General features: G+C 42.7%; 1 protein-coding gene and 1 long non-coding RNA gene across 2 annotated transcripts; one reads left to right on the top strand and one right to left on the bottom strand.

The window, feature by feature from the left end:
- The first annotated feature begins 87 nt into the window (after window positions 1–87).
- Window positions 88–10,440, top strand: LOC308198938. Its single transcript, XR_013954293.1, has 3 exons — window positions 88–544; window positions 1,144–1,249; window positions 5,980–10,440. It is a non-coding gene; the product is annotated as an uncharacterized lncRNA (long non-coding RNA).
- ZRANB2 (zinc finger RANBP2-type containing 2) lies at window positions 4,204–16,024 on the bottom strand. Its single transcript, XM_080602208.1, has 10 exons — window positions 15,780–16,024; window positions 15,626–15,678; window positions 15,402–15,510; window positions 13,797–13,879; window positions 12,291–12,367; window positions 11,576–11,713; window positions 10,979–11,151; window positions 8,513–8,599; window positions 6,565–6,729; window positions 4,204–6,029 (listed from the first exon to the last, which is right to left on the bottom strand). The coding sequence occupies exons 1-10, from the start codon at window positions 15,833–15,835 to the stop codon at window positions 5,966–5,968; spliced, it is 1,005 nt and encodes a 334-aa protein (XP_080458334.1). The 5' UTR covers window positions 15,836–16,024; the 3' UTR covers window positions 4,204–5,965.
- Between the last annotated feature and the right edge of the window lie 271 nt (window positions 16,025–16,295).

Below are 16,295 nucleotides of genomic sequence, written 5' to 3'. Positions count from 1 at the left end.
CCCTCAGGGAGGGGAGCGGGCGGCTCGGGGCCCGCCCGGGGCTCGCCTCGGGGGGCGCCGCCTCGTGCCCGAGCGGGGCCGCGGGACGGGCCGGCCCCGAGCCCCCTGCGGCGTGCGGGGCCGCCCCTGCCCGCGGCCGCAGCTCCCCCGCGCGGAGCCCTCGCTCGGACCGCGCCGGTCCCCGGGGCCCCGAGGCCCGCAGCCCGAGCAGCCGCCGCCCCGCCCTGCCCGCCGGGCTCGGTGCCGCACGCGTGTGGCGGCGGGCATCGGCCGTCGCCTTCTCCTTCCGTGCCGCTGAACTTGCAGGAGCCGAGGACGGCTCGGGCTCACCTGGGACTCGCAGCCGGACGTTTTCCTTCCCCAGCGTGGCCTCCGTGCGCTGCTCTCGGCGGTTCCCACTTCGGGTTCTCGCTGTTTCTTTCGCAGGTGAAGTCGGCGCTCCCAGCAGGATCCCTTAAAGCGTTCTGGGGCGCGGCCGATACCCGCTTGTCCCCCTGCGATGACAAACGCCTGATCCAGATTTAGGGAGTCGCCTGTGGCGAGGGTGAGTGGCTTTCCCAACGCGCGGGTCAGCAGCGTGGCAGCTGCCGTACGTGGAGGCACTGACCGGTGTCATCGGGTTCCAACCCGGCTCAGCTCAAACAGCTCTTTGGTGACCCGAAACTGAATTATTTCCCTTTCTCCCTGGCCAAGGCTGGAGCTGGAATGATCTGGGCTCTTGCCTGTATCTGGCATTGGTCGCTGCTGCTGCCAGCAGCGCCCCGTCCTTGTCTCAAAAGCTGTTTTGTTGGGTCTCCGGTGTTATAGCCATACTAAATTCTCATACTAAATGCCTATAATCTTTCTTGCTCTTTTTCCCACCATTTCTAAATTATTCCATACAGTCACTACTTTCAACCTACACTAGGAGTGTTATTGTGGTAGTACTGCTTCCAAATTGAGACTATAAATGACTATATGCTGTGAATGTCAGTACCACGGTGTCCTGCAGTTGCTCCTTTTGGTGCACTACATGCTTAGAGATGCACCAGCAAATCTCTTAAACAGCGATGAAATCCAAACATAAAATCCAAGAGAACTCTTCTGCCTCTTGTACACCCAGACAGATCGTCTTCAGTTTGATTTGTCTTTTTTTCTCTTTAGCTGGACAAGATCCTGAGCTAACACAGCAGCTGAAGTGGATGAGAACATCAATAGCTCAGCACATGCTCTCACAGCTTTCTGAAGATGCCAAGGCTTTTTGAAGCTGGTAGGATGTCTAAAGATATTGTTACACCTTGTTAGAACTGACGCCGATGTTATACAGCCTCGTTTCATGTTACAATATTTTCTTTGCTCATGAGCAGGAATCTCTGTCTCGTTCTCTATAGTCAGCTACAGGTAACTAACTCATTTAACTCACCGTTCCTGTCAAAGCAGAGTTAACAGTTTAAAGCGGTTTTAAGAGTTTTATGGATTACAAGTGCTATTAACAAAGCTCAGCCTAAAATACTGCCCTACTCAGTCAGGTTTTACTTTGTATGATCAAGTGTGCATGACGAAGGCCAAATCATGAACCGGGAAGAGTCAGATAAGAACCTTACTAGAAATGATGGGTTTCTTTATCAATTATTGAGCTGTGGTTTCTTCGTTAATTCAATGCTTTCTAGGACATGCAGAACAATCTGTCCTTAAACGAAGGAAACCAGACTATAATATCACAGCTGTATGATAGAAGAATGTCATTTGCAAAATAATCCAGAGCTGGGAACAATACCGACAATAAAATGGGAGGTAAACAGCCTGAAGTAGAAAGTCTGCAGAAGCATGAGGGAAAATCTATTCTCCCCACCCCCTTTTTCATTTGGACATTGAGTTTTTGGTGCTTCTGTGAGTTCAGCATGTATTTTCTGTCCCCCCCCCCCCCAGCCCTTTGGAAAATTGTTATGCCATCATTTGATACTCTGCTTTATATTCATGTCCCTCAGTTTTACAGTGGAAATGTTCCCTGCTAGCTTAGTTGTGTGTTATTTCTGGATGGGGTCCATAACCATGAAAAAGCACCAGAGTATCATTTCTATTTTTCCAAACTAAGTATGAAGCACTCCACAGATTTATTTTTTTTCCCCAAACATGTAAGCAACCTTTTTCCAATAAAAATACAACTCATTTTAATAATGGTAGAACAGGTAAAGCTAGTAAGTTGCACAAGACTTGCTAAAATCCGTCATCATGCTTGAAACTCATCACTCTTTCCTGTTGCTCCCTTGTCCAAATTTTGGAAAAGTTTGTACAATTATCTGCACTCTTGCACTTAAAGCCAAAACAGACACCCTATTAGCTCATGTTACTTGTGACTAAAGAACAAAAAATCCTTTATGTTAAAGGATCCCATCCAGGAAATTCTATAACCAGTGATAATTTTTTCATTAATGCTCCAAGAACAAATAATGAAATTTATTTCAAAAACGAAAAACAAAAACCAACAAACCACTGACTTCCTTCCCCATAAGCATGTGAAAGCTATAGCAGAGAAATTCAAGCAGAGATAATGTCCCTAACACAGAAACTCCTCAAACAGGAATAAATGGCAGGGACAGGTTGACCCTGAGGCATTGCCATTAACACAGAGACGCCCCCGTAAGAGGACTCTGAGCTTTAAATGTTTTGGAGGGAGGTCTGGTCTTTGTAGTAGCCGATCTGTAAATGATGTACCTGCTGATGTCTAGACACACCACCAAGCAGCATCAAGGATAGGCACCGAAGTTTCTGGATCAATATAATAGCGCTTATTGTTCAAACACCTAAGTTTGCAAGGTAAGGAAGTGACCGAAGATGAAGCATCACGCAGCTTCCACGCCACGTGCTCCCGCTCAGTCTCCCTGAGTTAGCAGCAGATGCTGGGCTGGCTGTGCACGATCTTCGTGTTACAGACTGGATCTTTCAGCAGCCTTCTGAGAACCTCAGTTTTGAAAGGGTGGCAGTGAGGCTTAATGCAGAGAGGGTGATGCACGTAACACCAGTCAAAAATCCATGGCATAATTAAAACATCCGTCTGGTTCAGTCTTTTGCCATTTAAAGTTTATCTTTTCATACTGTGTAAGAACGTTCACATTAGGATCTTAGTGACTCATTTGGTATTTGACTAGAAAAGGACTTGATCGTTGTCCTTCCTAAAGGAAGATATTGTGAAATAGGGAACCACAGAACAACTGCTTCATCTCAGGTAGTTCATCATAATTACTTGTACTGGACATGAGCGTACAGGAGTTAGTTACCTGGTGCAGAAATTAAGCAATCTTGCTCTAAGATACACCAACTTGCACATTGTAATGCATTATTAACGGACTACCTGAATTTAGACTATTAAAAGAACAAAGATTTTAAAGTAGTGGATTGTACAGTATTGCCAAACTGAATAAAATTAGTTTTTTTTTTTAATGACTTACTTTCTAGCTTTCAATTACTACAGAAGAATGCTTACACGAAAAACAACATTACAATTCATGATAGCATTTAATTCTTAGAAAAACACATTAGAACTAAACCTAATCAAAACTTGGCCTCCCTGCCCATTACAAACGTCACTAGTCTTTGATGAAGCTTCACAGAAATACCTGCTTATTTCCATTGGCATCGATTTATCTGGTCCTAAGGGCTAAATGCTGGGCAAGGGGAGCTTACAAAAAATTTACTGCTAGGCCACCAAGGGTAGTTCCCAACCTTCAAAAAATCCCAACAAAAACAACCAAGGAAAACAAAGCCAACAACCAAAAAGCAAACACCACACTTTTTTTTTTTTTTTACAGCCTGAGCCTAACCTAGCTTTGTGTTTCATCAGAGGTGGGCCATGCTCAGTCATTTATTTGTCAATTTGGCAACTAAGAGATGTTTTGTATCATTTGTAACAGGCAGGAAGGACTTCCACAGTTGCTGTGCCTTTGTATTTTAAACTGGAGTAATCAAAATAATTCAAACATCGTTTCCTCTAAAAATTTTCTGAAGCTATGGAATACATACCAAGTATCTTGAAATTTCAGAAAAATATTTTAAACGTGTTGCTTAATTCCAAAATTATTTGTATATATTATATTCCAAAGTTTATGATGCATGTGGCAAGTGGACACGTTGTCCTTCCTGCACTGCAGTAGCGGAAAAAAACACTAGTGTAAGTTAGAAAGGAAGGTTTGCTTGTGTGTCTAAGAAAAAGCACTCACTACACAGTTGACTCACAGGTTTTATTTACACTCGTCTACAGTATCGTTTTGCTTTACATTTCATCTAAGCCAAATGAAACCATAATTTTCCTTTGTCTGTAGGCTATCGCTTGCTAAATTTAAAAATTTTCATCTGTTAAGTACAGCAACAATTTTAATACAAAGCACAAGAAAAAAACTAAGGGGTAACAACATAGCATCTATTAGATCTGATTTTTACACTTTAGTAGTTGGACTTTAAAGTCGTCAGAGGCACAGTTACAAGACTAACCTGCTCTTGTGCAATCTACACACATTTAGCATGGAAGTTAGTTATAAAGAAAGCATTAAAGAAGAAATTGCAGGGCTTTTTTTTCTGCAAAAAGATTATCAAAATATTTCTACACCAAAAAACATGTTGCTTAAATAACAGTCCAAAAGAAGTGTCTTTAAAAGAAAAAGCAGAATGCAGTTTTTAGTTTTGCTCCGTTTGTTTTGGTGCAGTTCTTCTAAAAAAATCAGCTGTCAACTATGGGTTTTAAGTTTTACAATTGAAATACTTGTAGATATATTGCTGTTTGCTTGCTTAAAAAGAATAATTTTCCTTAGCATACTTACCTTGCGATGGCACTGAAGATACTTAAACCTTTCTTAATCAAACGGAGCTCAAGAGAGACCAAGTTTTAATGTGATATTACTAGTAGAATAAATTCCATAAAGCATTTTAAGCCATAAATTAAACATTTAAGGGAAAAAGAGTGATTGATGAAGAACACATTTAAGATGTCAGAACTTTCTACAGTTTATTAATTTTCATTTTTAAATATAAATAAAATTCAGATACCTTGAAAATTTGTCTGCTGAAAATGAATTTTACAGATGGCCTGCAGAAACTTCACTTGATTCCAAGAAGCTAGTTCCATATTCCTCCTCAAGAGTAGCTCCTAAACGATCCTTTTGTAAGAAAGGATCGCAAAGTCCAGGATCCATGCATGTGAAAATACTGCAGCCAGTACCAACTGCAGAAAGTGCACTTTGCTGACTGCAGCGAACAGTTTCTACAGAGACAGGCACTGGCAGCTAAGAGACTTGAGCAGAGGAGAGGATAGTGCCCCACGCCTCAAACATCCTCGCCTTGAAGGAATGAAGTCCATTTCACTCAACAGAACTGTACGATGGGCTGCGTACTTAATAGCTGTTCTGCACTGAGCAGAAGAGAAAGAGGGGGGCATTGATCTAAACTTTTACTTAAACACGGAAAAACAAAAAATACTTCGACCTAAAGAACTCACTACTTTGATCCAACAGGCAACAACAGCCCTACTGCTACACTAATCTTTTGTGGTCCCGTAAGAGCTACATCAAACAAGGAGCTGGATGCAGAAAGTTCATGGGTTCCTCCGATATCCTCAGATACTTTTTTTAATTGCCACATGAAGAGCAGAGTTGCATTTGAACATATCCAACCCACAATTGCTCATACGTAAGAGCGCCAGAAATCAAGTAACTGAATCTTTCAAAATAATGATAAAAAAACCTTACTCCAAAAAAACAAAACAACAAACAAAACCCAAAAAACTTTACACCTCCTCTAGGGAGTTTATGGCTTAAAATGCTATCTCACTTTTTGTTTCATGAATGAACAAAGCTGCAGTTTTCCAGAAAGCAAGGACAGACATGCACCTCTACTAGCAGATTTAGCACTTCTGACCAAGTAAGACACCAACTTCTTAAAAATGTCTCATGCACTGACTGGATTTTTTTTTTTTTTTAATGTGACCTTTAATACATTATTTCTTTTTAGAACTTGTACGGGAACCAGAATGGGAAGATCCAGATGATGATCTGCAGCGTCTGTAAGATATAAATGGAGAAAGCATGCAAAGAAATAAGTTGAAATCAATTTTAACATTCACTTTGAGTAGTCTGTATCCTATAATAGCTGGAAGCCAAGTATATTTGATAGGGGCCTTATCAGAATATAAAGATAACTTTACACCACTTTAAGCTTATGAATATGAATTTAATACTAAGAATGTACAGTAAGTTTAATATTGAAAGTAGAAAACAACTTCTAAATGCAATATTTACTTAGGAAAATAAATCAATAACGTACACATTAACACTTTCACACACTGAAAGAATGGTGACCCAAGTCTTTCTGTGGAACACATTCCTAACAGGAGGAAGTTTCATTGGAGAGGGAGGGGGAAAAAAGCGCAATTACAGGTTTTAATATGAAATAATAGAATAGGGAAAGTGAGAAAACTACTTTTAATATCAAAGTAACTGCTCAGATTCAGTTGTTTCCCAGTGAAACTCAGTTCTTCAGAAAAAAAAAAAATCACACATTTAAATACACCCATTCTTATTCTACATAAACCCAAACCTTTCGGGTGACCGTGATCTCGATCGTCTTTTTTTGCGATCACCAGATGAAGAAGATCTAGAACGACTTCGCTTCTTGCTTCTCTCAGGGGATGACGACGAACGAGAGCTTGAGTAAGATCTTTTTCTTGGGGTTGAAGACCCCCTGTAGGACCTGGAGCTGGATCTTTATTGATTAAGAAATAAATCAGATTTAATTCTGGTATAATATAGAAAGAACAAAGAAAGAACAAAAAGAGACAGTTCTCATGAAGACTCACTACTATATTTACATCGGTGTTTTATCAAAAAAACTTTTAAAAAGTTTGTGGATACTTTAATACTTACTCCTTAGTTAATTGCCAATAAAAACTTCTACTGCCGTAGTAGCTCTCTTAATAAATTTTGCTAAATATAGTGTTTCTTGATACGCAGACCACCAATGGTTGGGAAACCTCTTTCCAGCATTCATCAGTACTATGCAATGGGACAAACAAGCAATGGGAGACTGGGACAGGAGACAGCCTATATAAGGACCTTCCTCAGTACTTACATTCACAAAAACAAAATGGTGTGAAAATCATGTACCGATTTAACCATGTTTTGCTTCATATTAAAGGATATTTCACAATGGAACTTTAATTGTAAAGTAGCCTTCATCTTACTAGAGCAGGGAAAACCCCTCAGAAGGAATATTTACAAAACTCAGAATAAACCTGGGTAAATAATAAGACTTTCCAAAACAAAATATTAAAAAATAACCTTAGCATACAGTCATTTGGGCATTTAAAAAAGATGAACCAGCTTCACTTACAAGCACTTAAAAATCAAGTTTGTTATCTAAAAATAAGAAAAAAAATCACACTTCTGGAAAATGTAACAGAGCTAGAAAGTCCTAAACCATAATTCTGAAATTATGTAAGTTATATAAAAGTACCTAACAAGACCTTCTTCAGTAGGCTGGATAGAATTTTTTTTACAAAAAAAAGAATAAAAACAAAAAATGAATAAAAAAACAGAGTGCATGTTGTTGGTAAAATATTTCCAGGGTTCTCATTGTAAATAACGACGCAGTCCTATTTCAAGCAAGCTAATGCACTGAGGACACTCGGTGGATGCTGCGTGGTACAAGCAACAACCCAGCTCAGCTGACGAGCCTTCAGCATCTACTGGGGCACGGGCACTCCTACGTTCCTAAAAGCACCGACTCCATCTGACACTGAACCTCACGTGAACAGCCAGGGAATGTTTCTGCCACCAAAGAGCAGCGGCACCATTTGTGATCAGTCTTCTCAACTCCCACTTCTTTTCCTTATTTTACAGTTTTAAGATTCTTACATGCATGGAGATGGGAGCAATCTTCGTTTCACTGCAAAAGGACAGTCCTAGCAACGGGATGACTGCAAGGACACCTCAAGGAACGTGTAAGGCTTCTGTTACTTACTCTCTCCCGCGCAGTGCAGTATCTGCTCTACAGGAAATGTCAGCTAGCTCAAGCTCCTGTCAGCTTCACGTGATTTACTGTCCAACATTTTTATACATTCCCCCCACATTTATAAAGATAACGGCTGCACTATCTAGTGGAAATTAAGTAAGTTATCGCTACACACAAAAATAGAAGCATAGCATATTTTCTGATGTTCTTCCACATCAAGTAGCCCAAGTGGAAACAGCAAAAATTACTGAAGCAAGTAAACACGCATTCAGATTCTTCTTCCTTCAAAGTGAAGATCTGTGGCGTCCACTTGTCTAGCTTAGATCAGACTTAAACTCTTCAAACAAAACCTCGCATTCTCATGAAACACATCTGTAGTGGTAACAATCTTGTGACGAGACCCCAGGAATTCTGATTTCCAAGATAAAAATGAGTTAATGTTTTTTGACCAGCATAATTTTACGATGAAATAAACAAGTGGTTGGTTCTTCTGCCCTTTTTTCTCTCTGCAAGGAGAGAGTGCTACCTCATTCACCTTGATTTCGACCCACGAGATCTAGAGTGTTCTCTGGAACTGGAACGAGATCTTGATCTGGAACTGGAAGAACTTCTTGAATGGGACCTGAAACAACACAGAAGACTTTTTCCAGTATCTGACTTTTATTTAGCAGAGTAACTGCTAGTGATAGCAGCAGAGACAACTACGCATCAAAGACAACAAGGGCTAGATTCACTACAAGAGCGACAACTTCGCCCTACCTCCTGACATGTTATATTTGGTAACAGTAACTTTAACATAGTAAGATGGTGCATTTAAAAATTTAGAGAAGTCAGCTTTTTATTAAGTTTCCTAAAACAAAGCACAAACATTAAACAGGGTTGCAGCTGTTTTGGAAAACGAATCAAACAACTGCACAACCATTAATTATTTCATGAAATCAACGCCTGAACTTGTAGTTTGTGCTTTAATTGGAAACCACCATTTTCCTTGAAAAGCAGATTAGATTAAGAGTATTGGAACTCAAGTTTTCTCCAAGACAGTTCTCACAAGCATTCTGTAAACAATTCTCAGTTTTTGCCGAGATTTTCTCCTGCATTAAAAATCAAACAGTAGTTAACTCTTGGCTAAAATACAGACAGGTCTAACACTACTCGTAACTACTTAGATGTCTTCAAATTTGTCATGTTGATGGAGTTTCTTTAAAGCACAAACCACAATGAATATGTAAAAACGGCAGAAGACTTGTTGTAACAGTAACAGCTGTAAAAAGAAGCACATTCTAATAATCTTTTCAGGCAAAATACATGTGCTGTCAATCTCCCAGTTTATATTGTTACCACGTCTTTTTCATTTCACTTTGCCAAACAAACGCAGTATGAATGCTTGCTTTCTAACTAGAAAAAATACTTAAAGTTGGAAAAAAAAAGAAAACCAAACCCACAGAAAAGTCTCCATAAATAGCAACTGATTCTGCCAATGAATTATCTGTAACTAGAAGCACAGCAGAAAGTTGAAAGTTCCCTAGCAAATTTCAGTCAACTGAAACTACTTTTTAGTTGGGTGTTAACATTTTGGAGTTATGAACGAGGTTATGGCCATATGAAACTAACTCTTCTGCCTTCTTTGACTCTCCCACCCCTAAACCTAAGAACTGCACTCTCTGCAGCCAGTAGGGGCTGCATTTACGTCCTCATGTGGGACAATACTTCCCGAAAAGTGACAGATCGTCCTACACATCTCACTTTATCCACAAAAATAGCTAACAGCCAGTCAGCTCAGTGTTATTCAAAATGCTCCTCCACAGAACCATATGGCAACTACTAGTCTCAAGGAGGCATTTGAGTGAGTAGGGAGGGTGAAAACAGGTATTTTTAAGAACATATCTCACAGAGGAGTTAGCATGAAAAAAGCATGATAACAATGTGAAGAAAGACAGAAGGGAGAGAGTAGCTGACACCTGGTTAGTATGAAGGTCTGAAGAATTTGGGCAGCAATCAGAGCAGTCAGAACTGAGAGGTGCAGTTACAAAGCTACAAAGATTAGAAGAAACCTGAACTTTACGTACATGATGTTTATGATGAGCTAGCACCAATTTGGTCTTAAACCTATCAGCATCATCACTGTATTAGTTGTAGGGCAGCTGAAAAGCTGTAACAGGCTTCACGTGATGTGATTCCAAAAAAAATATTGAACTGCTCATATGTTACTAAATTTAAATAAAGTGAACTCTTGAATCTACCTAGCAGACTTTTTTGGGACCCCATGACCAAAATCATAGAATCACAGAATGGTTTGGGTTGGAAGCAACCTTTAAAGATCATCTGCCCAATCTTTCACTACATCAGGTTGCCCAAAGCCCCATCCAACCTGACTTTGAACGCTTCCAGGGATGGGGCACACACAACCTCTTTGGGCAACCTATTCTACTGTCTCACCGCCCACATCAGGATTTTTTTTTTTTTTTAATAAGACTTTAGAGTTACTCTGACAGCACTGCCACTGTATTGAAAGCTTTACTGCTTCCCATCAAATTAAGTTCAAGTTTCTTGTTTTGATTTCCCGGATAACTTCCATTCTGTCCTTTCACTGAGTCTGTCTGGACTGCATCGCTGCCCTCTTCTGCTACTTCCTTCTTTAACAATCCCACCCATCTGATTCACTGTTCAACACCTCCACTCAGTATTACTGAAAACAAGCACAACCATTGAACCACTTATGGTCAACAACCCTAAAAATAAGACTGAAAATAAGTTTAGAAAAAACATTTGAAGAATTCAATTGAAATACCAGCTTAATTCACTAAAAGCAGCATGACATAAAAAGCCTTCTTCCTGAGGATCAACAGAAGGCCAGAACAGAACATCGTCTACCTCTGTAAGTTGTGTACATAAAATTGTTAACATTATTAAACTAAAACTGTAAGGCAATCAAAAAAAAGTAAATAGAGAAGTTAGATACTGACATTTTGCCTGGCGTTACCCTTGACCTGTACCCGTTTACCTGGACCTAGACCTTGAGCTTGAATGAGAGGATGAGCGCGATGAAGATCGTGAGTGGGAGGATCGGGACTTAGAACGACTGCGCCTATTGGATTTCTTTTTCTTATTAGTGTCCTCTTCTTCGCTGGCATCAAGATTATATTTTGAGAGGTCAGCATCATCTTCATCCTCATCCTGAAAAATTCAGACATTCAAGAAATACCTAAGAAATACTTTTATTGGGTTTGTCATTTTTTTCTTAACATAACCTGTATGTTTTATCTGGTGTTTAGTTCAACCTTTGAAAATATTGTTCTTAGGGCATTAAATGAGGGCTCAAGTGCGCTTAATGAGATCTAAAAAGTTATACAGTAGAAGGACTGAAAATTTATGTTTCAAAACAGAATAATAAAGAGACTGCAAACAAACATTTGAAGTCTTCACTATCCCATTTTATATTATTTAATGAAGTTTCATTTTATGAAGTAATTTTAAAAGGCTGTAAGTAAACTTCAGGAACATTCCCCTTACGCCAAACTTTACCTACTACTAAACAACACTACAGTAGTCATTAAAAATTTGCTAGCAACAAAGTAAAGCAAACAAAAAATGACACTACCTCATCCAATTTATATTTGGAAAGATCTTCATCCTCATCCTCCTCATCTTCCCCTTCCGATTCCTTATCTTCTACTTCCTTCAGGATAGATGCAGGACCAACTGGCTTTCCTCTGTACTTTTTCTTCTTGCGACCAAACTAAGAAATTTCATTCCATTAGAATATCACTTATGAAAAATCATTTCCAATTCTATTTTTTGATAAGACTTCTTCTATGAGAAAATAAATGTACATCCATTTTAAATGAGATATTATTCAAAGGAAAGGAGAAGCAGGAGGAAATATCAATTAGCAACAAGAAGATTTTTAGAGACGTTTGTCAGATACGATTAGTACCTTCAGACAAGATTAATGGAAATCCGATTTTAACAAAGAGTTATTGTTACATTTGTGTTTATATCTTTATAAGAACAATATTGAATGTATCTGAAAACAGCATCCATTACCCTGAAACCAACTCCTTAAGCACATTAACGAACACAGCTTGTAGCAGTTTAACTTGAACCGATTCTCATTTTGTAGCCCCCAGAAGACAACACAGATGCACTCGCTTTCAGTTCACAACTTTCACACTTGAGCGTTTGGCAGAGATGGACCACGAGGTATTCCTGACTAGCATTTTCCCCCATCAGGAACACAAACGTACACACATACATCCTCAACAGAAGCCATGCGATACGTGTCTCTCCACAGCAATGCATGTGCCTCAGCTTACCTCATCATACTCCCCATCTGATTCTTCACGTTCTATGTATTCAACATTCTCTCGTTCATTAAATCCTCCTCCGTATCCTTTAAAAAGTGGTAAAATAAGACAAACTCTTGTGCTGTGCCAAATTCAGCTACATTAAGCACAAACTTTAGAATAAGTGGCTTCAGTGGCTTTATAAATATATGCCACAAGAATGCAGTGTGGTCTCCAGAAGAACATGAGTTGTTCCCACACACCTATTAAAAATACTTTCTGAGAAACCTAATTGAGAAAACGGATTAAATCACATAAACAGAGATGTAACAGCATTGAAAAGAATGAAAATAAGTCAGGATTATAGCCCCGCTGAGCAACCAACTCCACAGAAGAGCTGTGGCGGGGCTGCAGCGCCTGTCAGCTGCTTGGTGTGGGGAAGCACCACAACACCTCCAGGGGCCTGACCGAAGGCCGCTGCCCTCGAAGCCCAACGCCCCCTGTGACGGCAGCAAGCCGCAGGCCCAGGAAAGCGGCCAGCTGCAGAGGTGAGGGCAACGCTCGCTAGCTGCTCTCCCACTGCTGGTGCTGCCAAAGCCCCTTTCCCACAGGCAGCTCCCTCGTGGCTTCTGGGCACCGCGGTCTGCTACCTTACTGCAACTGTTCCGGGACACAACGCCGAACACAGACCCTCAGGGAGCAGTAAGAATAAGAACGTCCTGTGGCTGCTTTGAATTGCACAACTGCCAAGGTTCCCTTAAGAAACTCGCTATTCCTTTTCATAATGCAAGTGGAAAACTCAAACTACTCGTTTCAATTTCAGCTAAGCCTGTGACTTGCTGCAGGTACCCACGACATGCTGTGTGTAATGTACACAACCACAAACTTACTCTGAAGGATAACAGAACTTGAAAGAAATTTAAAAGTATTCTTTTTAAATAATAAGCTCTGTGCTCTTCTCCGTGCTTTTTTATTTTTATGCTTTAATGTTATAATCTATGCATTATACTCACTGCCTGATCCCATTTACAGTGGCAACACTACGAACAGTTATGACCCCACCACAAGGATATCCTCTGTTCTAGTCACTGCTCGGCTTCATCGTTAATGCAGAAGGAACTTAAAATGCATCAGTGTGACCAGGCCTCCAACCTCATTAAAAAATACAGTCTGAGCTGTATGGCCTTGAAACACTGTTCCTGCGACTGCAGAGTCCTCTGTAGACAGGCACGGTATATACTAGACTTCTTCGAGGTTAGGAAAAGACTGCATTACTCCTTCCAAACTCTTCAGAATCAAATTCAAATACTGTGGTGGTTTAAAGCAAATGTTTGATGACCTTCCAAACATAACCATCACACACTTAATTTTCTACGCTACTAAAAGTGTAAGAACCTCCAGATTTGTTTACATACAAAAGATTATTCAATTTTGCTAGTTCTACAATGAAAACAGTCCCTTAGATTAAATTATATTGATTTATAAAAAGGAATTTCTTACAGTAATTTGAGTATTTTAAAGCCACCTACAGCTTACCTGTCCGTTCCTCCAACTTAGCATACTTGGGAGTGTTACACATGTTACATTCTGATCTTCTGGCCCAGTTCACGTTACCACATCTTCAGAGGGGGAAAAAACCAAAGCATAAATAAGAAACATTTTATTTCAAATTATAAAGCTTAAGTGTTAAGGCAACGCTTCAAGAAATCATAAATAATCTATCTGCCAAGTTTCAGCAGTGATTCGCAGTCACTAACACAGCACAGGTAACTCTTGGGCCAACAGTCACCAAGACAGACCTACAGAACTGTGAGAGCTCGTGGGTATTTTGCCAGCATGAAGGTGACAGGACGGTGAGGACTGCACTTGACAAATCATGGGGAAAGAATTAAAACTAACGGGCAGATAAGGTAACAGAAGCAAGACTGTCCAAACTTTGTTAACACATAATTTAAGTTGTATTTTACCTGATGTAAAACCTGAAGAGATATTCCAGGGGAATAACACTTATAAGCAGGCCTCATCACCCACTGCACTTACACACCTCTGTCACTGCACTGCTATCTTACAGCGCACTTGAGAGCCACTCACACTCCAACCCCCCGTAAGCATATCACCGGGACACCGCTCAATCCCAAAGAGCGGAGCAGGCGGTCCACGAGGCAGCCCAGCCTCCCCTAAAGCTGGCGGGGCAGCAGCCCTGGAACGTGCCATCGAGCGGACTCCCTCAGTGAGGCCTGCTGGCCTCGCGCTGCAGAACCGCCAGGCTGAACAGAGCCGAGCGCTGACAGACTGGGTGACTGCTGGTTATCCCTGCGCACAGACTGCCTGTTGTCCCCGTTACCCTGCCTGCACACTCAGGACGCACTGTGCAGAGGTGCTAACTGCACGCTCGATCACCCTAAGACCGCCAAATGGATGTACATCTTCTATTTTCTTACGGTCTGAAACAGCCTGCTGCACCAACACGTGCAAGGGCTTTTGCTCATCACTGGCAGTCTGCTTTACGGAGGTAAAATTGTGTTTGGGTTGCAGCAAACACAAGTTGGGAGAAAACCCAGCCAGGTTTCACTGGTTAAAAAGCTCAGAAAGCTCAGTCAACCAGCAAAACCCCAAATCCTTCAAAGCCCTCCAGGAAATCTAGTGGCTCCTTTCAGACAAACAAAAAGACCCCCAAACCCCTGAAGTACTTTATGAAGGCAGGCCTTTGCTAATGCAGACCTTCACGTTCTCAAGTGATGGCTTCCGATATCAGCTATGAATTTAACTCTGTGCTAAGCGTTACTCATAAAGTATTTAGTGACTATCGAAATAAACTACTAAAATACAGCGTAGGTGTTACTTCCATCATCTGTTTGTTCCAAACCTGGGACGTGTCCTGGCTTACCTGACAAAAATGTGAACTTTTTACCCTGATTTGCCCTGATTGTTTAACCTTTTCCCAGTCCCGTTAATCGAATACCTGCTGCCCACCAAACACAAGGGAACGCTGTCCCCATGGCAAAGCCCTTCCCGTGGAAGGCCCGGAGGCTCCAGTCGCTCTGCTCCCACCCGTACGGCCACCCGTACCCTGACAGACCTCAATACACCGCAGTGCGCGGTCCCGGCGCCCCCCCCCCGTGCCGTTATCAGGGCCCGTACGTTTTGCACTGCCAGTCGTTGGCGCTGAAGAGGCCGCGGCTCTTCTCCGCCAGCGTCTTCCCGATCTCCGTGCCCCCGGCCTTCATCATCTTGGCTTCGGTGGTTTTCTCTGCAACACACCAACACACACACACCCCCATCGCGGGCACGTCCCGGCGGCACCGGGCCGTGAGGGGCCGTGAGGGGCCGTGAGGGGCCGTGAGGGGCCGTGAGGGGCCGCTCACCTCTCCCGCAGCGGTTGCAGCTGGTTCTCCTCGCGAAGTTCACGTTCCCGCACCTGCGGAGGAGCACACGGTGACGCGGACCCCGCCTCGCCTCGCCTCGCCGCCCCCCCCCTTACCCCCCGGTCCCGTCCCGGTGCCGTCCCGCCCCGCTCACTTCTTGTCGGGGCAGATCCAGTCCCCGTCGCTCACGCGGAAATTCTTGGTCGACATCTTGGGGCCGCCGCCGAGCCGCGGGAGGACGGGGGGTGAAGGGCCGGGGCCCTGCTCCGCGCGGGCTGCCCCGCAGCGCCTGCACCCCGCTGCCGCAGCGAGCCGGGCGGCCGCCGGCCGGGATTTCGCTCAGGCACCGGCCCGGCCGCCTCAGCGCGGCCGCGGGGAGAGGGCGAGAGCGAGGCGCGCCCCCAGCGGGCCGGAGGGCCGCCGGCCGCCCGCCGCGCATGCGCACAGCGGGGCTGGCGGGGCTGTGGGGCTGCGCGGCCCTCAGCGCGGTGGTGGCGGCTGTGGTGCTGCGGGGCTCCCCGGGCCGAGCTCCCCGGTCCCTGTGTTTACGAAACGGAGTCAGACCCAAGCACTTAAATTCCATTTTTGTGTTGTGCATGGCCTAAGGAGCGGCACCGCGCTGACGGGCAGCGCAGCCGGCAGAGTTTAACACCTCAGTGATTTCTTTCTC

The sequence above is a fragment of the Anser brachyrhynchus genome (genome assembly GCF_964034855.1).
Source record: "Anser brachyrhynchus genome assembly, chromosome: 8".
NCBI classification, from domain to species: Eukaryota; Metazoa; Chordata; class Aves; order Anseriformes; family Anatidae; genus Anser; species Anser brachyrhynchus.
Note: the sequence above shows the minus strand (reverse complement) of the source record. Positions and strands in the feature narration are given on the sequence as shown.